The sequence below is a fragment of the Pristiophorus japonicus genome, chromosome 14, assembly GCF_044704955.1.
Source record: "Pristiophorus japonicus isolate sPriJap1 chromosome 14, sPriJap1.hap1, whole genome shotgun sequence".
Lineage (NCBI taxonomy): Eukaryota > Metazoa > Chordata > Chondrichthyes > Pristiophoridae > Pristiophorus > Pristiophorus japonicus.
In genome coordinates, this window is record NC_091990.1 from 50189059 (window position 1) to 50213510 (window position 24452).

At 46.1% G+C, this 24452-nt stretch overlaps 1 protein-coding gene across 1 annotated transcript in view; it reads left to right on the forward strand.

The window, feature by feature from the left end:
• The window catches only part of grik3 (glutamate ionotropic receptor kainate type subunit 3), a 609594-nt gene that overhangs the window by 242738 nt on the left and 342404 nt on the right, over window positions 1–24452 (forward strand). Inside the window, exons 6-7 of the mRNA XM_070899209.1 lie at window positions 17196–17369; window positions 19865–20026. Of these exons, the coding sequence (XP_070755310.1) occupies window positions 17196–17369; window positions 19865–20026 (336 nt within the window). The remainder of the gene's footprint in view (window positions 1–17195; window positions 17370–19864; window positions 20027–24452) is intronic.

Sequence of the window (24452 nt, forward strand, 5' to 3'; positions counted from 1 at the left end):
TGCCCATATGTCCGAGTGTCCGAGTGTGTCCGTGTCCGAGTGTCCGAGTGTCCGAGTCCCTGTGTGTCCGACTGTCCAAGTGTGTCCGTGTGTCCGTGTATCCGAGTGTCTGTGTTTGTCCGAGAGTCCATGTGTCCGAGTGTCTGTGCGTCTGTCCGAGTGTGTCCGAGTGTCCGAGTGTGTCCGAGTATTCGTGTGTCCGAGTGTGCCCTAGTGTCCGAGTGTGTCCGAGTGTTCGTGTGTCCGAGTGTGTCCGAGTGTTCGTGTGTCCGAGTGTTCGTGTGTCCGAGTGTGCGCTAGTGTCCGAGTGTGTCCGAGTGTTTGTGTGTCCGAGTGTGTCCGAGTGTTCGTGTGTCCGAGTGTGCCCGAGTGTCCGAGTGTGCCCGAGTGTTCATGTGTCCGAGTGTTCATGTGTCCGAGTGTTCGTGTGTCCGTGTGTTCGTGTGTCCGAGTGTTCGTGTGTCCGAGTGTTCGTGTGTCCGAGTGTGTCTGAGTGTTCGTGTGTCCAAGTGTGCCCTAGTGTCCGAGTGTGTCCGAGTGTTCGTGTGTCCGAGTGTTCGTGTGTCCGAGTGTTCGTGTGTCCGAGTGTTAGTGTGTCCGAGTGTTCGTGTGTCTGAGTGTGCCCTAGTGTCAGAGTGTGTCTGAGTGTTCGTGTGTCCGAGTGTGTCCGAGTGTATGTGTCCGAGTGTGTCCGAGTGTGTCCGAGTGTTCGTGTGTCCGAGTGTGCCCTAGTGTCCGAGTGTGTCCAAGTGTTCGTGTGTCCGAGTGTTCGTGTGTCCGTGTGTTCGTGTGTCCGAGTGTCCGTGTGTCCGAGTGTGTCCGAGTGTTCGTGTGTCCGAGTGTGCCCTAGTGTCCGAGTGTTTCCGAGTGTATGTGTCCGAGTGTGTCCGAGTGTGCCCTAGTGTCCGAGTGTGTCCGAGTGTCCGAGTGTGTCCGAGTGTTCGTGTGTCCGAGTGTTCGTGTATCCGAGTGTTCGTATGTCCGAGTGTGTCCGAGTACCCGAGTGTGTCCGAGTGTTCGTGTGTCCGAGTGTGTCCGAATGTCCGTGTGTGTCCGAGTGTTCGTGTGTCCGTGTGCCCTAGTGTCCGAGTGTGTCTGAGTTTCGAGTGTTTCGAGTGTTCGAGTGTCCAAGTGTGTCCGTGTTCCCTGTATCTGTGTGTCCGTGTTTCCATGTGTGTCCATGTGTCCGAGTGTCCATGTGCCTGAGTGTCCGAGTGTCCGAATGTCCCTGTGTCTGAGTGTCTCCGAGTGTGTCCGTTTGTGTCCGAGTGTCCCTGTGGCCGTGTGTGTCCGAATGTCCGTGTGTGTCTATGTGTCTGTGTGTCCGAGTGTGCCCGTGTGTGTCCGAGTGTCCGAGTGCCCATATGTCCGAGTGTCCGAGTGTGTCCGTGTCCGAGTGTCCGAGTGTCCGAGTGTCCGAGTCCCTGTGTGTCCGACTGTCCAAGTGTGTCCGTGTGTCCGTGTATCCGAGTGTCTGTGTTTGTCCGAGAGTCCATGTGTCCGAGTGTCTGTGCGTCTGTCCGAGTGTGTCCGAGTGTCCGAGTGTGTCCGAGTATTCGTGTGTCCGAGTGTGCCCTAGTGTCCGAGTGTGTCCGAGTGTTCGTGTGTCCGAGTGTGTCCGAGTGTTCGTGTGTCCGAGTGTTCGTGTGTCCGAGTGTGCGCTAGTGTCCGAGTGTGTCCGAGTGTTTGTGTGTCCGAGTGTGTCCGAGTGTTCGTGTGTCCGAGTGTGCCCGAGTGTCCGAGTGTGCCCGAGTGTTCATGTGTCCGAGTGTTCATGTGTCCGAGTGTTCGTGTGTCCGTGTGTTCGTGTGTCCGAGTGTTCGTGTGTCCGAGTGTTCGTGTGTCCGAGTGTGTCTGAGTGTTCGTGTGTCCAAGTGTGCCCTAGTGTCCGACTGTGTCCGAGTGTTCGTGTGTCCGAGTGTTCGTGTGTCCGAGTGTTCGTGTGTCCGAGTGTTAGTGTGTCCGAGTGTTCGTGTGTCTGAGTGTGCCCTAGTGTCAGAGTGTGTCTGAGTGTTCGTGTGTCCGAGTGTGTCCGAGTGTATGTGTCCGAGTGTGTCCGAGTGTGTCCGAGTGTTCGTGTGTCCGAGTGTGCCCTAGTGTCCGAGTGTGTCCAAGTGTTCGTGTGTCCGAGTGTTCGTGTGTCCGTGTGTTCGTGTGTCCGAGTGTCCGTGTGTCCGAGTGTGTCCGAGTGTTCGTGTGTCCGAGTGTGCCCTAGTGTCCGAGTGTTTCCGAGTGTATGTGTCCGAGTGTGTCCGAGTGTGCCCTAGTGTCCGAGTGTGTCCGAGTGTCCGAGTGTGTCCGAGTGTTCGTGTGTCCGAGTGTTCGTGTGTCCGAGTGTTCGTGTATCCGAGTGTTCGTATGTCCGAGTGTTCGTCTGTCCGAGTGTGTCCGAGTGTTCGTGTGTCCGAGTGTGCCCTAGTGTCCGAGTGTGTCCGAGTGTTCGTGTGTCCGAGTGTTCGTGTGTCCGAGTGTTCGTGTGTCCGAGTGTGTCCGAGTGTTCGTGTGTCCGAGTGTGTCCGAGTGTTCATGTGTCCGAGTGTGCCCTAGTGTCCGAGTTTGTCCGAGTGTTCGTGTGTCCTAGTGTGTCCGAGTGTTCGTGTGTCCGAGTGTGTCCGAGTGTTCATGTGTCCGAGTGTGTCCGAGTGTTCATGTGTCCGAGTGTTCGTGTGTCCGAGTGTGCCCTAGTGTCCGATTGTGTCCGAGTGCCCGAGTGTGTCCGAGTGTTCGTGTGTCCGAGTGTGTTCGAGTGTCCGAGTGTGTCCGTGTTCCCTGTATCTGTGTGTCTCCGAGCATCTCCGAGTGTGTCCGTTTGTGTCCGAGTGTCCCTGTGGCCGTGTGTGTCCGAATGTCCGTGTGTGTCTATGTGTCTATGTGTCTGTGTGTCCGAGTGTCCGAGTGTGCCCGTGTGTGTCCAAGTGTCCGAGTGCCCATGTGTCCGTGTGTGTCCGAGTGTTCGTGTGTCCGTGTGCCCTAGTGTCCGAGTGTGTCTGAGTTTCGAGTGTTTCGAGTGTTCGAGTGTCCAAGTGTGTCCGTGTTCCCTGTATCTGTGTGTCCGTGTTTCCATGTGTGTCCATGTGTCCGAGTGTCCATGTGCCTGAGTGTCCGAGTGTCCGAATGTCCCTGTGTCTGAGTGTCTCCGAGTGTGTCCGTTTGTGTCCGAGTGTCCCTGTGGCCGTGTGTGTCCGAATGTCCGTGTGTGTCTATGTGTCTGTGTGTCCGAGTGTGCCCGTGTGTGTCCGAGTGTCCGAGTGCCCATATGTCCGAGTGTCCGAGTGTGTCCGTGTCCGAGTGTCCGAGTGTCCGAGTCCCTGTGTGTCCGACTATCCAAGTGTGTCCGTGTGTCCGTGTATCCGAGTGTCTGTGTTTGTCCGAGAGTCCATGTGTCCGAGTGTCTGTGCGTCTGTCCGAGTGTGTCCGAGTGTCCGAGTGTGTCCGAGTATTCGTGTGTCCGAGTGTGCCCTAGTGTCCGAGTGTGTCCGAGTGTTCGTGTGTCCGAGTGTGTCCGAGTGTTCGTGTGTCCGAGTGTGCGCTAGTGTCCGAGTGTGTCCGAGTGTTTGTGTGTCCGAGTGTGTCCGAGTGTTCGTGTGTCCGAGTGTGCCCGAGTGTCCGAGTGTGCCCGAGTGTTCATGTGTCCGAGTGTTCATGTGTCCGAGTGTTCGTGTGTCCGTGTGTTCGTGTGTCCGAGTGTTCGTGTGTCCGAGTGTTCGTGTGTCCGAGTGTGTCTGAGTGTTCGTGTGTCCAAGTGTGCCCTAGTGTCCGAGTGTGTCCGAGTGTTCGTGTGTCCGAGTGTTCGTGTGTCCGAGTGTTCGTGTGTCCGAGTGTTAGTGTGTCCGAGTGTTCGTGTGTCTGAGTGTGCCCTAGTGTCAGAGTGTGTCTGAGTGTTCGTGTGTCCGAGTGTGTCCGAGTGTATGTGTCCGAGTGTGTCCGAGTGTGTCCGAGTGTTCGTGTGTCCGAGTGTGCCCTAGTGTCCGAGTGTGTCCAAGTGTTCGTGTGTCCGAGTGTTCGTGTGTCCGTGTGTTCGTGTGTCCGAGTGTCCGTGTGTCCGAGTGTGTCCGAGTGTTCGTGTGTCCGAGTGTGCCCTAGTGTCCGAGTGTTTCCGAGTGTATGTGTCCGAGTGTGTCCGAGTGTGCCCTAGTGTCCGAGTGTGTCCGAGTGTCCGAGTGTGTCCGAGTGTTCGTGTGTCCGAGTGTTCGTGTATCCGAGTGTTCGTATGTCCGAGTGTTCGTCTGTCCGAGTGTGTCCGAGTGTTCGTGTGTCCGAGTGTGCCCTAGTGTCCGAGTGTGTCCGAGTGTTCGTGTGTCCGAGTGTTCGTGTGTCCGAGTGTTCGTGTGTCCGAGTGTGTCCGAGTGTTCGTGTGTCCGAGTGTGTCCGAGTGTTCATGTGTCCGAGTGTGCCCTAGTGTCCGAGTTTGTCCGAGTGTTCGTGTGTCCTAGTGTGTCCGAGTGTTCGTGTGTCCGAGTGTGTCCGAGTGTTCATGTGTCCGAGTGTGTCCGAGTGTTCATGTGTCCGAGTGTTCGTGTGTCCGAGTGTGCCCTAGTGTCCGATTGTGTCCGAGTGCCCGAGTGTGTCCGAGTGTTCGTGTGTCCGAGTGTGTTCGAGTGTCCGAGTGTGTCCGTGTTCCCTGTATCTGTGTGTCTCCGAGCATCTCCGAGTGTGTCCGTTTGTGTCCGAGTGTCCCTGTGGCCGTGTGTGTCCGAATGTCCGTGTGTGTCTATGTGTCTATGTGTCTGTGTGTCCGAGTGTCCGAGTGTGCCCGTGTGTGTCCAAGTGTCCGAGTGCCCATGTGTCCGAGTGCCCATGTGTCCGAGTGTCCGAGTGTGTCCGTGTCCTTGTGTCCGAGTGTCTGAGTGTCCGAGTCCCTGTGTGTCTGACTGTCCGAGTGTGTCCGTGTCCATGTGTCCGTGTATCCGAGTGTCTGTGAGTGTGTCCGAGTGTGTCCGAGTGTCCGAGTGTCCGAGTGTTCACCTGTCCGAGTGTCCGAGTGTGTCCGAGTGTTCGTGTGTCCGAGTGTTCGTGTGTCCGAGTGTTCGTGTGTCCGAGTGTGCCCTAGTGTCCGAGTGTGCCCTAGTGTCCGAGTATGTCCGAGTATGTCCGAGTATGTCCGAGTATGTCCGAGTGTTCGTGTGTCCGAGTGTTCGTGTGTCCGAGTATGTCCGAGTGTCCGTGTGTCCGATTGTTCGTGTGTCCGAGTGTTCGTGTGTCTGAGTGTGCCCGAGTGTTCGTGTGTCCGAGTGTTCGTGTGTCCGAGTGTTCGTGTGTCCGAGTGTTCGTGTGTCTGAGTGTGTCCGAGTCTTCGTGTGTACGAGTGTTCGTGTGTCCGAGTGTTCGTGTGTCCGAGTGTTCGTGTGTCCGAGTGTTCGTGTGTCCGAGTGTGTCTGAGTGTTCGTGTGTCTGAGTGTGCCCTAGTGTCCGAGTGTGTCCGAGTCTTCGTGTGTCCGAGTGTGTCTGAGTGTTCGAGTGTTTCGAGTGTTCGAGTGTCTGAGTGTGTCCGTGTTCCCTGTATCTGTGTGACCGTGTTTCCATGTGTGTTGGAGTGTCCATGTGTCCGAGCGTGTCCGAGCCTGACCGAGTGTGTTCGAGTATCCGTGTGTGACCGTGTGTGACTCTGTGTGTCTCCGAGTGTTCGTGTGTCCGAGTGTGCCCTTGTGTCCGAGTGTGTCCGAGTGTTCGTGTGTCCGAGTGTGCCCTAGTGTCCGAGTGTGTCCGAATGTTCGTGTGTCCGAGTGTTCGTGTGTCCGAGTGTGCCCTAGTGTCTTGAGTGTTCGAGTGTTTCGAGTGTTCGAGTGTCTGAGTGTGTCCGTGTTCCCTGTATCTGTGTGTCCGTGTTTCCATGTGTGTTGGAGTGTCCATGTGTCCGAGCGTGTCCGAGTGTGTTCGAGTATCCGTGTGTGACCGTGTGTGTCTCCGAGTGTATCGATCAGAAAGTGAATAAGAACAGTGCAGGCTCCAGCTCCTGATCCAACATAAACATTTGGTCACACATCTTAAAACCGGCAATTCTGGGTCTTACGTAACAAGACACAGCTTTTGAATTCAAACATTGGAAAACCTCCAAGTTAAAACAGATGGCAATGGCAAGAAAATTGATTTTAATGAGTAATTCCATTTTGTTGTATATTGTACAGACCATGAGAGATAGCATTAACTGCTGTTTAATCAGGTGACAGACCTCAGGAATATTCTGCTTTTTAAACATTTCTGCTCACTATCTGATTATAAATATGAATAATATATTATAGCCACACACACACATATATACGCACAATATTTTCACACACTTCGTCAAACATTTTTGAAGCTATTCGGTAAAATTCCCTTCTATGCGAATATGATTGACTTTGAACTATTGATTCAATCTCAGGTTACAAAACCTAAACCCCTCATGGGTTATGATGCCATTCCTGCCCCTCTATTGGATTGCTGTCTATGATCCAATCATAGGTAGACTTAGTGCTCTTGATAATTTATCAAATTCTGGTTAGCAGTCTGTTTTGTCTGGATAAGAAGCTATCATTAAACATTATGGGCGAGAATTTCCTATGGCTTACCGCCCGTTTTCTGGGCGGTATTGGCCATTGTGGGCGGTAACCAGGTGAGCGGAAAATTCCTTACCTGAGGCACGCTGGTGGTTTCGAGGTACCGCTGGGGAGTGGACCTCCGGCGTGCAATGTCCACAGCTTGCTATGGCACAATTTTTGGCTGAGCGGTGACCTGGAGGTAAGTATTAAAAATAACACTCTCGAGGATCAGCAGAGCTGGGCGGTAGGTAAGTAGGTCTGCAAAAAAAAGGTAAGTGATTGTTTTTTTACGAATTATTTTCAAAATCTGCTGGGGTGATTTCATTTAAAAGTGTCTTGGGAATGTTTTTTGGATTTTTTAGTTAGGTATTTTGAAAAATTATTTTAATTCCTTTTTTGGTGTTAGGCCCAACTTACAGCCTCGAAATAAATTTTTATAGATTTTTAAAATTTTTCGCCCATTTTTTTTCGGCACCGCCCAATCTACCCGAAATCGCACTTTTTCTGCCCAGATTGCGGGTGCAAGGCCCATATTTTTCGCTGGGCGGATTAAAAAAAAAGTTTTCGGGAAGTTTTCGCTGGCGATGATCTTCTCAGCCTTAGCGGTTTTTTGGGCGGCAATCGGGCGCTGGCGGGCTTTGGAGAAATTCTAGCCCAATGAGAGGTGACCTGATAGAAGTCTTTAAAATGATGAAGGATTTTGATAGCGTAGACAAAGAAAAGATGCTTCCACTGTGGGGGAATCCAGAACTAGGGGCCATGAATATATGAGAGTCACGAATAAATCCAATCAGGAATTCAGGAGAAACTTCTTTACTCAGAGAGTGGTGAGAATGTGGAACTTGTTGCCACATGGCAAACAGCATAGGTGCATTTAAGGATTCCGGAGATGAGGGGGTTACCTTATGATGATAGATTGAGTAGACTGGGTCTTTACTCGTTGGAGTTCAGAAGGATGAGGGGTGATCTTATAGAAACATTTAAAATAATGAAAGGGATAGACAAGATAGAGGCAGAGAGGTTGTTTCCACTGGTCGGGGAGACTAGAACTAGGGGGCACAGCCTCAAAATACGGGGAGCCAATTTAAAACCGAGTTGAGAAGGAATTTCTTCTCCCAGAGGGTTGTGAATCTGTGGAATTCTCTGCCCAAGGAAGCAGTTGAGGCTAGCTCATTGAATATATTCAAGTCACAGATAGATAGATTTTTAACCAATAAGGGTATTAAGGGTTACAGGGAGCGGGCGGGTAAGTGGAGCTGAGTCCACGGCCAGATCAGCCATGATCTTGTTGAATGGCGGAGCAGGCTCGAGGGGCTAGATGGCCTACTCCTGTTCCTAATTCTTATGTTCTTATGTTAGCTAGATAGGTACATGAGTGACAAAGTAATAGAAGGATGCAGTGATAGAGTGAGATGAAGTAAGGTGGGAGGAGACTCTTGTGGAGCAGAAACACCAGCATAGACCTGTTGGGCCGAATGGTCTGTTTCAGTGTGCTAGAATTCTATGTAATTCTTTGCAATTCTATGTAATTCTGAGCTATGTGGGTTCAGCGCATGCTGGGGCTAGTAATTGGAGAAAGACAGATAGATGAAATATAAGAACATAAGAAATAGGAGCAGGAGTCGGCCATTTGGCCCATTGAACCTGCTCCGTCATGCTGATCTGATCTTGGCCTCAACTCCACTTCCCTGCCCGCTCCCCATAACCCTTGACTTTCTTATCATTCAAAAATCTGTTTATCTCCACCTTAAATATGTTCAATGACTAAACCTCCAAACCTCCACAGCTTTCTGGGGTAGAGAAATCCAAAAATTCCTGATCCTCTGAGAGAAGAAATTCTTCCTCATTTCCATTTTAAATGGGCGACCCTTTATTCTGGAACTGTGCCCCTAGTTCTAGACTCTCCTCTGAGGGGAAACATCCTCTCAGCATCTAACCTGTCAAGCCGCCTCAGAATCTTATACATTTCAATAAGATCACCTCTCATTCTCCTAACTACAGTGAGTAAAGGCCCATTGGAGTTTAGAAGAATGAGAGCTAACATACCATGAGAGAAGAAACAATTTAAAGTAGTCCAGCAGGGTGTGATATAAGTATATTAGGAGAGAGATACTAGACTGAAAGTACTATGTTGCAAATCAACTTCAATTATATCTGTGCCACTGATCTCCGACAGATATATTTCCCACAATGCGATGGAACTCCAACTTGGTCCAACTCTATGGAAACCATCAGGATCACTTTATAGCCAATTCCCCAGGAGGCACTTGAGCAGTGTGGGAAGGCACAACCCTCCCCTCGGTCTCATAGACAGTTGGGCAAAGATTGTTTAAATATTGCCTCCATGAAACAACCGAGTGGATAGGGGTGTAAGTCAAGACTGTGATCCAAAGTTGATTTTCCAGTTAGGATCTAAAGACCAGGCTATTCCTTGTTTTAGTGTATTTTAATGCATTGAGGGCTTTAAAAAAAAGAAAGACTTGCATTTATATAGCGCCTTTCACGTCCACTTGATGTCTCAAAGCGTTTTATACCCAATGAAACACTTTTTGAGTGTAGTCACTGTTGTAACTATTTTAACCTTGAAGTATGTAAGAGATTATGCTGCAGATATAAAGAAATCTTAAATATATGACCTATAATTAAGATCATTCCAATACATTATAGTTGAGATCACTAGTCAGTTAAAACCCGTGTGTAACAGAGATACACAAGGATCAGGAGGAAAACCTATTTCATATTCACAATATATAATCCATCAATTATCACTGGCTTCAACAAGCTACAACACTTTGCTTGTAGTTTAATCAATCATGTAAGAATTGTTCTGCTGTAAATTTCTGAAACTGCAGAAACTGGTTTTGACTGATACCAATTGGAATGTGTGGTAGCGAATAAATTGTTCTGAGAAAACAAGAACAGGACAGGCAGTTAATAGGAAGGTCCTTCGAATGATGTCCCCATCCTCCCTTCCGAATCACATTGCCCACATACATGCAGTGACAAAGCATCTTTGATGAGAAAGTCAGCCACATCAAAGTACAAGAAGACCATTGATATTTTCCCATCCAGAATTGTCACTGATTGAACTCAAGCTGTCATGTAAGGGCTCACGCACCCAGTCATATCGAAACATAATCAAGTTTGAGAGGGAGGTAACGAGCTAATCACAGTATGAAATGATCTGGACTAAGGTAAACTCTCTGCAAGTTCAGTACTGCGTAAGCCACAATTCAACAGCCCTGAAAAGCAACTGCCCGTTACATAGATGATGACACGATAGTGACCCTGCTCTCTAATATCACTCTGTTAGAAGTCAGGTTCCTAATTGACTTGAATATCCATTTTCATTTCATTTTTCTGTTTCATTCGAAAGATCTTGATTGACTATTTTCACTGAAGTTGTGAACAGTAATGTGTTGAATGACTATCAATGCAAATATTTTAAATGCAAATGCATTGAGTGCTCATGCTGTAATTTTGCATAATGGAGTTTCTAGGTTAGCGTTGGAAGGACACAGATGGATTAGTGATTTTATATAGTGTATGTGTATTTAGCCTCCCCTATGTTGTTTGGGTCTATAATTCCACCCAGTCAGTTCCCTGGACAATGTCCTCACAACTTGCTATTTTCAATAATGTATTAAAAAAGCATCATTAAACAAAAAGATGTTAATCGTTGACAATAATCCTTTGTAAATGTTGTTTTCTTCATGATGGTGAGATCCTCTCCTTGGATGAATGCATGGACTATTTTAAGTTTGTCTGAATACGATTTGTTTGGCTTAAATAGAAATTACCTCACGTTCTGTGACAGCTCAGCAACAATACATCTATGGTACCAAGATTGTTACTTTACATTTTTGCTGCGAGGCTGGTGAAGCTTCCTCTACTTGTCTGCTTTAGTTAATGTTTTTCCACAGAACCAGACTCATGGGGTCTAAATAATTGGACTTTTATGTTAAACTGAATGTTTCAGAATGGTCCCACGCTGATAGTCAAAGCATTGTGTTCAGGAGCTTGGCGTAGGGTTAGGAAGCTGCTGCCAGCTGGCAGTACTCAATGCACTCCTTTGAATAGGCAGCATGGCAGGTGGATTTTACATGGCACTTTAACCCTTGGAGTGCTCGTTCTGCCAGCTTTCTGTGCAGTTATGGAAATGTCTGCTTCATATAGTTATTTTTTTAAACAATAACAAAAAAATTAAACTCCAAAAGAGAAAAACATGAACATTTTTATTTTTAATTTCCTATCTGGAGTTATGTGCAGCGGAATTTGTTTAGTCAAAACTACTCTGGTTAGAAACGATTAGTGAGAATTAAAGAAAGAAAGACTTTAATATAGCAACTTTCACGACCACCGGACATCTCAAAACGCTTTACAGCCAATGAAGTACTTTTTGGAGTGTAGTTCCTGTTGTAATGTAGGAAACGCTGCAGCCAATTTGCACACAGCAAGCTCCCACAAACAGCAATGTGATAATGACCAGATAATCTGTTTTTGTTATGTTGATTGCGGGATAAATATTAGCCCCAGAACACCGGGATAACTCCCCTGCTCTTCTTCAAAATACTGCATGGGATCTTTTACATCCATCTGAGAGGGAAAAGGGGGTTAATGTCTCATTAAAGGTAGAGTTAGCCTCTTTGCAAACTGTAACACATAGAAGATAAGAGAAGTGCAGAATTATGGATATTCAGAATGATTCTTGTTTGAAATCTAGACAAGGCACTCAGTTGGCTATTAATTCAAGAACAAATGCCTCTTAGTGATCACAAGGAATTATTCCAATATCAGATGATTCAGGAGCCATCATAGATGAAGCTTGACCACTTTGTAACTCACGTCTAAATCCTGAGGTGGGATCATGGCCTTGGAATACCTCTCCTGATGGAGAGGTATTTGAAAGGGCTTGGTCCCATTATTCTTGCAGTGCGTTCACATGTCCACTGTCTCCTAGGGCATCACTTCCAATGGCAATACATTGGCTGCTCTCCAGTCCCAAGGTTAAATTGCATATTTAAGGAGTGTAGAACAACTATGGCCCAAGCCTCAGCTATCTTCTCTGCGACTTCTTTCAATGGCCTACTGTATAAGTTCGGTACCCAGTGACTTGAGGTCTGCTCATTGCTGCCAAGATTATTCCTTTTCTACCATTAGCTCTATCAATGTTTTCTGTATTCTCTTCTATTACACCTATTCTCTCTCTTCCACCATCATTTGTAAAAATATAGAATCATAGAAATTTCCAAAAGGAAGGAGGCCATTTCGGCCCATCGTGTACACGCCGGCCAACAAAGAGCTATTCAACCTAATCTCACTTTCCAGCTCTTGGTTTGTAGCCTTGTAGGTTGCGGCACTTCAAGTACACATCCAAGTACTTTTTAAATGTGGTGACGGTTTCTGCCTCTACCACCCTTTCAGGCAGTGAGTTCCAGACACCAACCACCCTCTGGTGAAGACATTTCCCTTCAAATCTCCTCTAAACCTTCTACCAATTAATTTAAATCTATGCCCCCTGGTTGTTGAACCCTATGCTAAGGGAAATAGGTCCTTCCTATCCACTCTATCGAGGCCCCGCATAATTTTATACACCTCAATAAGGTTTCCCCTCAGCCTCCTCTGTTCCAAAGAAAACAAACCCAGTCTATCCAATCTTTCCTCATAGCTAAAATTCTCTAGTCCAGGCAACATCCTTGTAAATCTCCTCTGTACCCGCTCTAGCACAATCACATGTGCTAGATTGGAGATGTGATTGTAATGTGGTGACCACAGCTGCATGCAGTATTCTAGCTGTGGCCTAACTGGTGTTTTATACAGATCAAGCATAACATCCCTGTTCTTATATTCTATGCCTCGGCTAATAAAGGCAACTAATAAAGACAAGAAAGGGAAATCATTTTTGACAAATTTGTTAGAATTCTTTGAGGAGTTACAATGAGCAGGATGAATAAAGGGTAGATGTAGCACATTTGGATTTCCAGAAGTCATTCGATAAGGTGCTGCACAAGATAAGAGGTCACGGAGTTGGGGGTAATATATTGGCATGGAAAGAGGATTGGCTAGCTCACAGAAAATAGAGAATCAGGTTGGCAAACTGTAACTAGTGGGGTGCCGCAACGATCAGTGCTGGGGCCTCAACTATTTGCAATCTATATTAATGACTTGGATGAAGTCACTGAGTGTAATGTAGCCAAAGTTGCTGTTGATACAACAATAGGTGGGAAAGCAAGTTGTGAAGAGGATACAAATAATCTGCAAAATGATATAAATAGGCTAATTGAGTTGGCAAAAAAAATTGCAGATGGAGTATTAAAGTAGGGATGATGTGGGAAAATGTGAGGTTATCCACTTTGGTAGGAAAAATAAAAAAACAAATTATTATTTAAATGGAGAGAGATTACAAAATGCTGCAGTACAGAGGGATCTGGTGCTCCGAAACACAAAAGATTAGGATGCAGGTACAGCAAGTAAATTAGGAAGGCAAATGGAATGTTAGCCTTTATTGCAAGGGGGATGGAGTATAAAAGTAGGGAAGTCTTGCTGCAACTGTACAGGGCATTGGTGAGACCACACTTGGAGTACTGCATGCAGTTTTGGTCTCCTTATTTAAGGAGGGATTTACTTGCATTGGAGTCAGTTCAGAGAAGGTTCACTAGATTGATTCCTGAGATGAAGGGGTTGTCTTATGAGGAAAGGTTGAATAGGTTGAGCCTATACTCATTAGAGTTTAGAAGAATGAGAAGTGATCTTATTGAAACGTATAAGATTATGAGGGAGCTTGACAGGGTAGATGCAGAGAGGATGTTTCCCCTCATAGGAGAATCTAGAACTAGGGAGCATAGTTTCAAAAAAGAGATCGCCCATTTAAAACGGAGATGAGGAAGAATTTATTCTCTCAGAGGGTCGTGAATCTTTGTAATTCTCTACCCCAGAGAGTTGTGGAGGCTGGGTCATTGAATATATTCAAGGTGGAGATAGACACATTTTTGAACAATAAGGGTTACGGGGAACAGGCAGGGAAGTGGAATTATAGCCAAGATCAGATCAGGATCTTATTGAATGGCGGAGCAGGCTCGAGGACCCAAGTGGCCTACTCCTGCTCCTATTTCTTATGTATTCTGTATGCCTTCTTAACCACCTTATCTACCTGGTCTGCTACCTTCAGGTTATAATATGTTTAATATATTGTTCTACCTGCACCAACCACCACTCTCCTTCCTCCCTGAGTGGTCCTATAACCCCTCTTTATTCTTTTATTTTTTTATACATTTATAAAAGTCTTAGAATTTATTTTTAGATTATCTGTTAGCCTTTTATCATATTCCCTTTTTACCTCTCCACTACATTTTCTATATTCCTCACCATTAGTGGTCCTAACTTTATCATTTGCCTCCCTCTTCAGTTCAGTTTGAATCTTTTCATGGAACTCTACACTTTGATGCACTCCCTTTTCATCTTAAAGGAATATATTTATTTTTGTACTCTATTCATCTCGTATTTGAATATTTCAAATACTGGTAGATCAATGAATTACATAATAAATGAAACTGATTGCCTCGTTGGGCCATTAGAAATGTCTGTATTGGGGGAACAATCACATTTCATATCTTTTAAAAGGATCTCAAATCTCATTTCATCTCATTTGAGAAAATTATGCATGATTGTCCAATTCACATCCCTACTTGAGGTGCGCTGGATTTAAGTGCATCACTGAGCAGCTCAAAAGATCCTTACAATACTTCCAGGGGAATACTGATGTCACATAAAAGCACTTCTTACATTTTACAACAGCATGTGGCCCTGCTGATTATCTTTATGTAAAATCATCTCAGAAAACAACCCATTCGGGGATTTGCTGCATTGTGAAGCTAAAGACACACATCTGTTCTAATATGCAACATCTGTAAAAATAATGTTCTGTTTATTTTGAATGCAGAACATTATGAAGCAGAAAAATATGCAGGATTATCTAATATTCCTTCATACAGAACACCATTCGAATGAGACACACAAGACTATTTCGGTTAGCTTGGTGGTCTCGGAGGAACATTAAATATGAAAACATTGATTTCTGTTTTTCCTGAGCCTTTGATTTTCTGCCATTTGTGTGTTTTTACTGCATCAGAACAGATAAAACATTCATTAAATGGCAATCACATAGAAACACTCATTAGATCATTAGGGATTGAACAAGTTTATCGGACTAGATTAGTGTTCCACGTAACTCTTCCCTCTTGTTTAAATGGAGCACAAGACACAGTCATAGGGACCACGACACACAGTTGAATCATTTTCTTGCATGCTACTCGTAGGCAATTTACTCATCCCTCAGTGCCATATGAATCACTAGATTCTTTCCTTTTGTTTCCTTCACTGTGAGAGAAACAGAGAGAGTGCAAGAGAGCGGAAAAAGTGTGTTTGGGATGAGAATAGGGGGTGCAAACAAAAGTAAGGAAATTAAAATGAGTGGGTTACAGTGACTTTTAAGGACCTTTGAATGAAGCTGTGTTTGAATCTTCCTGCAATATGTTAAAATGTAGTACAGGTATCTGTGTTGTGCAGAACCATTCACTTTTTAGTTAATTTAAAATGTAGTCAGATGATTTATTAGTTACTTTCGATATTATCATCATCATCATAGGAATCGAGGAAGACTTTCTTCCACTCCTGGTGAGTTCTTTGGTGGCTGAACAGTCCAATACGAGAGCCACAGTCCCTGTCACAGGTGGGACAGATAGTTGTTCAGGGAAGGGGTGGGTGGGACTGGTTTGCCGCACGCTCTTTCCGCTGCCTGCGCTTGATTTCTGCATGGTCTCGGCGACAAGACTCGAGGTGCTCAGCGCCCTTTCGGATGCACTTCCTCCACTTTGATATTAAAGATGCACGTGGTTCACTTATTATCTTTGACTCACTGGACTAGTTTAAATGGGAACGGGACACAGTTTATATGAACCACAACACACAATCCAATAATTTTCTTGCTTGTTAAATAATATGCTACTAGTAGGTAATTTACCCATCTCAGTGCCACATAAAGTACTAAATTCTTTGAGAGGAAGAGAGGCAGAGAGAGAAAGAAAGAGACATGAGGATAGAAAGAAAGAGCGAAAGGAGGAAAATAAACACAAAGAACTGTGGTTTACACTGATTTAGCAAACTGTCAGAATTTTGGCTGCTCTGTTGCCTGCCTCAGCACAGTATCCCTAAGGTTTTCAAAGCCCAGAGGAATTTAGCTGTGACAACCTCTACTACAAATGCTGGAAATGTAAAATAAGTGCAGAGAAAGAACACTCCAATGGTGCGTCAACTGGTTAAGGTAGTGAATAGTTATGCTGTGCAGACCAGGGAGGTTCCGGGCTTAAACCCTGGTATTTGCTGAGTCGCCTGGTTTCACCCTGGGTGGGCTAAAATTAGCAGCAGCGCTCCTGAGTTGGGGTGAATCCAGCTAAGGGTTCTGCTCCTGATCATTAACTAGCAACCACTGCTGGCAGTGCACACGTGAGGATGTCGGGCAAGGGCAAGATTGGGATTGGGCTGTGTTGCCCCTCCCAGCCCTAGTCCTCCCCGCTTAGGGGGTCAAAGAGCCTCCACACCTAGGGGGTCAAATAGACATTCAACGTCTGATCTCGCTAAAGACGAACTTAGACGCAGTACCAGAGGGTGAGCAGCGTCCTTACGACTATACGGCATCGAGCAATTATCACCTTCAGAAAAGAAAGGGAAGGGCAGAAAATGGGTGTGTAAAGGAGACAGGGAATACAATGGTGAATACTAGAAATGTACAACAACAACAACTTGTATTTATTATAGCACCTTTAACATAGTAAAACGTCCCAAGGCGCTTCACAGGAGTATTTTAAGACAAAAAATTGTCAGAACAGACAAAAAAGGTTAATGTGTGATCCTTCATTAGTTCCCTTTTATTTCTTTGTCATTTAATGCTGCCACTGCAGATTTCCAGCATTTTCTGCTTTTATTGCAGATTTTCAGCATTCAGTCATTTTAAGCCTATTGATGTTGCAAACTTTGATATAACGAACTTCCTACTCTCACAGACATTTGCCAGCCACCCTAACCGACCAAAAACTCCATTAGAGGAGCTCGAGGCTCAATAAGACAACTTGAGGAATCAGCAGAGAAACTCTGGCTGTTGCTGGTCCCCTCTGATCTGCAAAAAATAAGGTTTGACCGGCTTTACTGTCAGAACTATTTACCAAAAGGTCTCGTCTTCACGGACCACACGTCAAATGCAGCAGCAATTGAAAGGAAATGAGGCACCTTATGAAAAAAAGTTCTCGCCTCCTGGCGCAGTATTTGCTCCATTTTAATTAAGCAAATGTCAACTCTTTCATTTGCCACAGCAGCATTATTAACAGGCAAAATATATGTGCAGAGCTAGTATTATTAATTATAACCCAATTCAAAACCTGTTTATTTTGCAACTGGGATGTCACAGTGTGGAGCAGATTTTTACAGTGGTTAAGGTTTAGCTCTGGAGGGTCTTACACAGCACACAATATTGATCATTGCAGCTGAAAGAATGTTGAGCAGAAAAGCACTTGAGTATGTCTTTGATAGAAGGCGGCTGCACTGGGAACAAAGGAGACAGTGCAGCTATTCATAAGATTCAGCGTGTGAAATGCCTTAACATGGGACTTGCTCTCTCTTTCACAGGATCTCTTTGCCCTTGACTTAGATTCCTACCGCTACTGTGGGGTAAACATGACAGGATTCCGAATTTTAAATACAGAAAATCTGCATGTATCTTCGATCATTGAAAAGTGGTCCATGGAGCGTCTCCAAGCATCTCCCAGCGCCGATTCTGGCCTACTCGATGGAATTATGACGGTACGATAGGTTTCCAAACCATCTAGCATGTATGGTTTAAAGGTTCATAGACTGGGCTTTATTGTGATAAATAAATCCAATTACAATTTTTTTTTAGATTAATTTTTAATGTCACTCTCTTTTGTGGAACTCTTCTACTAGAGTAGATAATGCTACAGTTGGCCTTTCTAAATGTTGACGTTTAACCTCTCTTTCACAAATTGTCAACTGTAGAGAGATTCCAAAGACCAAATAGTGAGTGGTTTTTAAAATATTAAGATCAATCTACATTAGTAAAAGTCTTCTGTCTGGCGTGGGGCCAATGTGTGTCTACAGTGCACAATGGGCTAAGTGGATCAAATTTCACATAGACTAAAACTCCACCAATGTAAAACTATTTAAACATTCATTTCACAATCAGTCGACAAAATTCACATTCAAAAAATATTCAAACGTACTCCTGAAATAATTCCTCAAAGTCCTTTGGACTGCCATATTAGCACCCCATCTACTCAACCTCATACCCCTCAAAATAAAATGTACAACTTATCAATGCATAAAAATTCTGAAAACAATACCCTATTCATTCCATCTTCCTGGACCATTCTCCTACATGAAAACCTCTCCCTTTTTCTCAGGGGTTGGGACCTTCTGCACTGTTCCTGAAGCTGAAATTCTTGCTCTAGCTATTGGACCACAGCGCTTTCTGTGGCTCTGCCGAGAATCTAGTGTTTCCCATTACAGCTTCATGAGCCCACAGTGGGGCCCATTCGGGGCCAGGGGCCTAGAAGCAGCATGTGCCAGCCCACACTGCGATATGTGTGCGCACTAGGTCTGTGCAGCAGAGCTGGTCTCCAGTCGTCTTGGGTAATCCTTGCCACTGGACCAAGACCTAGCTCTGTCAAGTCCGTGTGGTGGCTGATGTGCAACGGACACCACACATTTTAAAAAATCCACGCACGGGCATCTTCCACCCTTGAGGATGTAGTTCGGGTCCTTCATTGAAACAGATGTGAACTCATCCTTTTTTGGCGTGGAAGCAAGTCATCCTCGTTTCGAGGGACCGCCTATGATGATGATGATGATGATTGTGATATTTTCCCAGTTTCCACACAAGAGACTGCGATATTTTCCTGGCTGCCCAGGGTAGGGCAAAAAAACTGCAAAAGGAAGCAGAAAAGGATGAAAGGGCTTAAAATGGCAAGGGAGTACAGAAAATAAAACAGGGAAGAGAAAGGAAAGAGGGATGTGAGAAAGAAACATCGGCTATTGGTCGATCTTTGGTCAGTGCCATCAGGTTGGCTGCAACACATTGTCTTGGGTAACAAACTCACAAGCTCTATTCTCATGAAAGGAAAAGTTAACTGTAGAGCTAGGTACTGTGAATGTGAAACACTTTTCCCAGCTCTGTGTGATAGCTCCATGGAGTCCAGTACGTCTCCCATTTCTTCAATAAGTGAAGTGGACATGGAGTGATGTCAGGAGAGGTGCTCAGCATCTGTTTGTTTTCAGTCACCAAAAAACTCTCCCGTTCCCTGTCCAACTTTCCAAAATGGAAAATGTGCTAGGTTTGTGCATCCCAATACCGGTAAGCTTATTGCACAGTGAATCTATGCAGGCTAAGTTTGAATGCTTTATAAACAGGCACCTTGGCTATGAACTGACTTGTGTCACTAACGGAATCATTTGTAACATGTGCCAGTATGAATACTTTCTTACTGAACTCACTGGGGTACGAGGAGCTGCCTGGAAATTCTACAAATAGAATGCTGGGCCTCCCAAGTACAGGACTCAAATCCTAGCCTGGACTGACATCCTCGTTTTTTTTTTCTCAAAGTGCATTGAATTCTCAGCCAGGTCGCTAAATGGACCAGTGCCTGTCGGCGGAATGCTCCTTGGCCGAGATTGGCAGAACAAAAACAAATTACAATGTCGCCAAGCTCGAAGCTGGGCGCTCACTCAATAGCTTTAACAATACTCGAGGAAGTCTGGATTCCTAGAATAATCCCTCCCCCCAGCCTCACTCCCTCCCAACTGAGGGTGGAAGCAAGTTGGAAGGTGATCTAAAAGCCATTAAGTTCCCAATTATGTTACAGAAAATCCCTTGGACAATGCAGAGACTTAGCTTTAAAAAGCTGCTGTCTTCCGCTTGAAACCATTTATTTGTTCTGAAATCTTACAAAGGCGAGGGGAATGACAAAGTGGCTTTGTGGATTTATGTGTATAATGTCGACATAAATGTAAAGGTTGCGAACAAAGGAGCCATGGTCGCCATGGTTTCTGATAAACTTGAAAAAACATTCTTTACAAGTTATACAATATTTTGAATGGGACGGCTCAAAGAAAAAAATAGCAAAGTTAACAGATTAATTGTTGGTATGAAGTAATGTCACAGCGCAGTGCAATATCTGGATCATGCTAGCCTATGAAGGCCAGCTGCCAAACAGCCAGGTGTCAGATCAGGGCTAATGCACACTGCAGAAAGCAGAGGCATTCCGAGAAATCAACTTAAGCAGTTTTCACATTTATTTCAGACAGATGCTGCTCTGACATACGATGCAGTTCATATTGTATCAATGTCCTATCAGCGAGCGCCACAGATGACAGTTAACTCTTTGCAGTGCCATAGACACAAGCCTTGGCGATTCGGGAGCCGCTTCATGAACTTCATAAAAGAGGTAACCAGTTTTAAAAGCATGTGCGTGTAGGTAATCTGCTGTGTTTACTTCTTGTCTATTAGAATTAAGTGAAATCAATAACCTGCATTCACTATCAATCATAATCATAATCCCCAAGGCAGCAAAATGCTCAGATGTTCCCATTGCAATACAGTAACACTAGTTTAAGTCCAACTAAGAAGCGGGTTTCGACTGACACAATCTCACCTGAATAACCAGGTAATAATGAACAAGAAGCTATGAATTCACGATGGATTTAGCCCTTTACAGTCCATTTGCCAGCCAGCCAAAGCCTCAAGCTAACTGCGTACTCTTGAATTCTTGGTGGGCAACAGATTATGAACCGGGCTGTAAGTGGGTTGACCTACAACATCGGAAAAGAGGGTGAGGAAAAGATTGGCTGGTCCATCAAGCCTGTCCCGTTCAGGCATGGTGTAACTTTCTGCAATCTCCTGGGAAAAGCAGAATAAAGAAAAAGAGAACAATTCTTATATAAACTTAGAAAAAAAATTCTTCTTCGACCCCTGAAGGCTCCAGGAGACCACAATGACTGATGGCACAAATCTCAGTGACCCACGACCTTCTATATGTAGAGAGGCCTGCCACTCTCAGGAACTCATCCAGCTCCTTGCTGAATGCTTTCAGCGAATACGCACTCCCTGCAACAGGTCATCAGCTCCTAGCATCTGGGCCAGTCCTGTGCTCCCTTAGCTTGCACTTGTTGCTATGGTGTCTTTTCATTTCTCAGACACTGGGCTGAATTTTAGTTGGGAAGGCAGGTTGGTGGGGGGGAGGGGGGCTCTGAGGTGTTCGGTTTGCAATTGGAGACGAATAAACTCTGCGAAAATTCTAGTGCAAAGCCATCAATTTCGAACCAGCCCTGACCACAGCTACTCCTCTAAGAACTAACCATGATGATTCTTTAGCAATGAGCCAGCCCCGGTTTCCCACAGGCACTACGGCAGGGACTGATTTGCATGAGAAGCCTCTGTGTCCCACCCGTAGCCAGCCAGATTGAGAGGCTGGCTGAATCCGGGCAAGTATACCTGCGGCACGAGGCCGCACAGGGTGGGAGGGAGAGATTGTGGGGGAGCCAGGGTCGGCCAGAGGAGCACGTGGGGTGGGTGGGGGGGGGGAGGCGGGACCAGCATGGGGGAGGGGTTGCTAAGGATCGGGGAGGCTGCGAGGAAAATCGGGTGGTGGCCGGCAAAGGATTAGGTGGCGGCCACGAGGAAGATCACGGTCCAGATGGCGGCTGGGACAGCAAGAGGGGAGGGAGTAGTCTGTTGAGGATTGTGGGGCGATGGCCCATGGGGCGACCAAAGATCGGGGGCTGGGAGGAGCATGAGGGTAGGCTTTGTGAAGTCATTGGGGTCCTGGGGATGGTGGGTGGGGGGGGGGATTGTTATCCTGGTGGGGTGATCGCAGGCCTTGTGAGGGGGTCTCCGATCACAGGGTCGTGGGTTAGGCAGGGAAGCAGGATTCAGAGGTAAGTGTAAAGGTACTTACCTCCTGGATGCAGCTGTCCTTGCTTTGCTGTAACTGCTGGGTTTTATGAAGTGTGTAAAACCTGACCAGCTAGAGTTCAACACAAAATGGAGTTTAAAGAAGAGGCTTCCAGCCTCATTATAATATTTAAATAGATCTCCTACCTCCTGGCAGCGGATTGGCTGCCCCCCCCCATCACCCCACCCCAGTCCTGCCTTCGTTAAAACTGGAAGTGGGCGGGTTCAGGTCGGGATTCACAAGTTAACTACCCCCACACTCCCAACCCACCTGTTTTTTAAGTTAAAATTCCCCCCATTGAATCTAGCTAAAGCTGATAAGGATACTAGTCATATCCTTGTTACCTCAGTTCTGGTGTTCGGTTTGCAATTGGAGACGAATAAACTCTGCGAAAATTCGAGTGCAAAGCCATCAATTTCGAACCAGCCCTGACCACAGCTACTCCTCTAAGAACTAACCATGATGATTCTTTAGCAATGAGCCAGCCCCAGTCTGTAAAATGAGGAGTTGGTACAAGGGGAGATTTATTAGAATGGTTTCATGGATGAAAGACTACGTGGAGAGACTAGAGAAACTGGCGGTGTTCTCCTTAGAGCAGCAAAGGTTAAGGGGCGATTTGATAGAGGTGTTCAAAATCATGATGGGTTTGGATAGAGTAAATAAGGAGAAACTGTTTTCATGGCAGAAGGGTCGGGAACCAGAGGACAGAGATTTAAGGTAATTGGCAAAAGAGCCAGAGGCGAGGTGAGCAGACAATTTTTTTGCACAGCGATTCAGTAACTTTCCACAGGGAATTAGATAAATACTTGAAAGGGAAAAATTTGCAGGGATATGTGGAAAGAGATGGAAAATGGACCTAATTGGATAGCTCTTTCAAAGAATCGAGACAGGCATGGTGGGGCGAATGGCTTTCTTCTGTGTTGTATCATTTGGTGATTCTATCCAACGCATCTCAAGACGTACCCAAATGGCGCCCCTAATGCCCTTGTACCAGTATAAGTCGGAATCTTTGGATTGATAGATGTTCTGCGGGTAGATACATCTGATGTGTGCTGCCTAGGCTATACTAACCCCAATTTTAAGTTCGCCTGAAACTTGCAGCTATTCACATCTGGATTTCTTTGTGATGGATGATGCAACACTAAACCCAAAATCTTATGCAGGGAAGCGGTGCGGAAGGTTGGTGTCGACGATGAGAAATTCATGTGCTATAACTCTGCACCAACCTGTACCCGACCTGGGAGTGTTCGATGCTGATACCAGATACAAATGTGCTTCATTCTCCAGCACACCTAAATAAACACCAGAATTAATGTTTGCATCCGAAACCAGTTATTATTATTATTAACATTTATGAGATCATATGCTTACATTAACTGTGATTCTCTTGGCTTCACAACAGCAACTCTGATGCAGAGCAGTCAATCTATTCGGGGGAGAAGGGTTATAATAGTGATCATTCGATCGGAATCCTTCGCTTTATTTTTATACAAATTCAAACATACAAACATAACATGCCCTAACTGCCTTAAGAACAGGTCCAGTGCAAAAGAAGCTGCAAGAATTCTTGTCAAAATCAGGAATGGATACTACTTCATCTCATTAATTTGATTGCAACACGCTGTCCATCTACATTAATTATTTTATACCAAGTTGTTCAGAGCCAGATCACAACTACTAGCAAGGTACACAGCTTGCTGCTGCTAATAAACTAATGATGGGCTGCTGATAGTCATTCTGCTGCACAGAAGAAGTTTAATCTTCTGCTCCATAGTTGACTGCAATGAGCACACTCTAGGGCTGCATTGGATTATTCAAGATTGGAATGCTTGGCTCCAAAATCCATTCAAATTTTATGTAGAGTGGAAACCCAGTCGGAATTACTGCAGACCTACAGGAGCTGGATTTTGAGATTGAACTTCCGTGCTTGCCCTCTCGATCATCTGCAGTAACTTTTGGAAATATGTTGTAAAAAGTAGAAACATGTTCCATAAATCAACATTCCTAACTTTAATAGGTGCAAAATTCATCAACGATATGTTCATAAAATGTCTTCTCTATAAAATTGTTCTCTGGAATCAATAAAAGAAGAGTGTTTTATATGGCTTCTGAGAGAACAATAAAAGCTATAGGTTGGAACACTGGTACAGCACCAAGGGGGGGAAATTGCCCCCTACTTTCAGGCCTGTTGCCACCTCTAAGAGATGGTAATGGGGCAGTAAGGCCTTTCCGCCCAGGGGGCAGGTGGCGGGCTGACCCATCTGCATTTGCCCCCAGGCCGGGGGCAGCGTCCTGCGTTTCCGCCCCGCCTGGTGCACCAACCACTTACCGGCCGGTGGCGACCCCTTTTCCACCCCGCGGGGGAATTTGTCCCACTGGAGCGCGGCCGACGCCTGTCGGTGCCCCCGGCAGCTTCGCGCGGTGGAAAGCTGCCAGTGGCTGGACGGTGCGGCCACCCTTAAAGTGGAGGGCGCTCCGCCGCGGCCGCCATTTTGTTTTAATTGTCGGGCGACTCCTGAGTTGGTCCGACAAAGGCAGCCGCTGGTTGGGCCGAACCCCTCCCTGGTGGCCCAGTGGGCTCCACATCGGCCTCGCAGCCTCCCTACCCTTTAAGTGAAGGGGCGGGGAATGTTGCGATGCGTCAGCGTGACGCGCACGTCCGCGTAGCGCTGATGTCATCACTGGCGCGCTAACATGGTCAGCACGGCGGTGATGGACACCACACTTGCCCAATCCGAACCCGCCCCGATATCGCCCCAAAGCGCTGGGAGGCGGTGTCACAGAAACATAGAAAATAGGAGCAGGAGTAGTCCATTCGGCCCTTCGAGCCTGCACCACCATTCAATAAGATCATGGCTGATCATTCACCTCGGTACCCCTTTCCTGCTTTCTCTCCATACCCCTTGATCCCTTTAGCCGT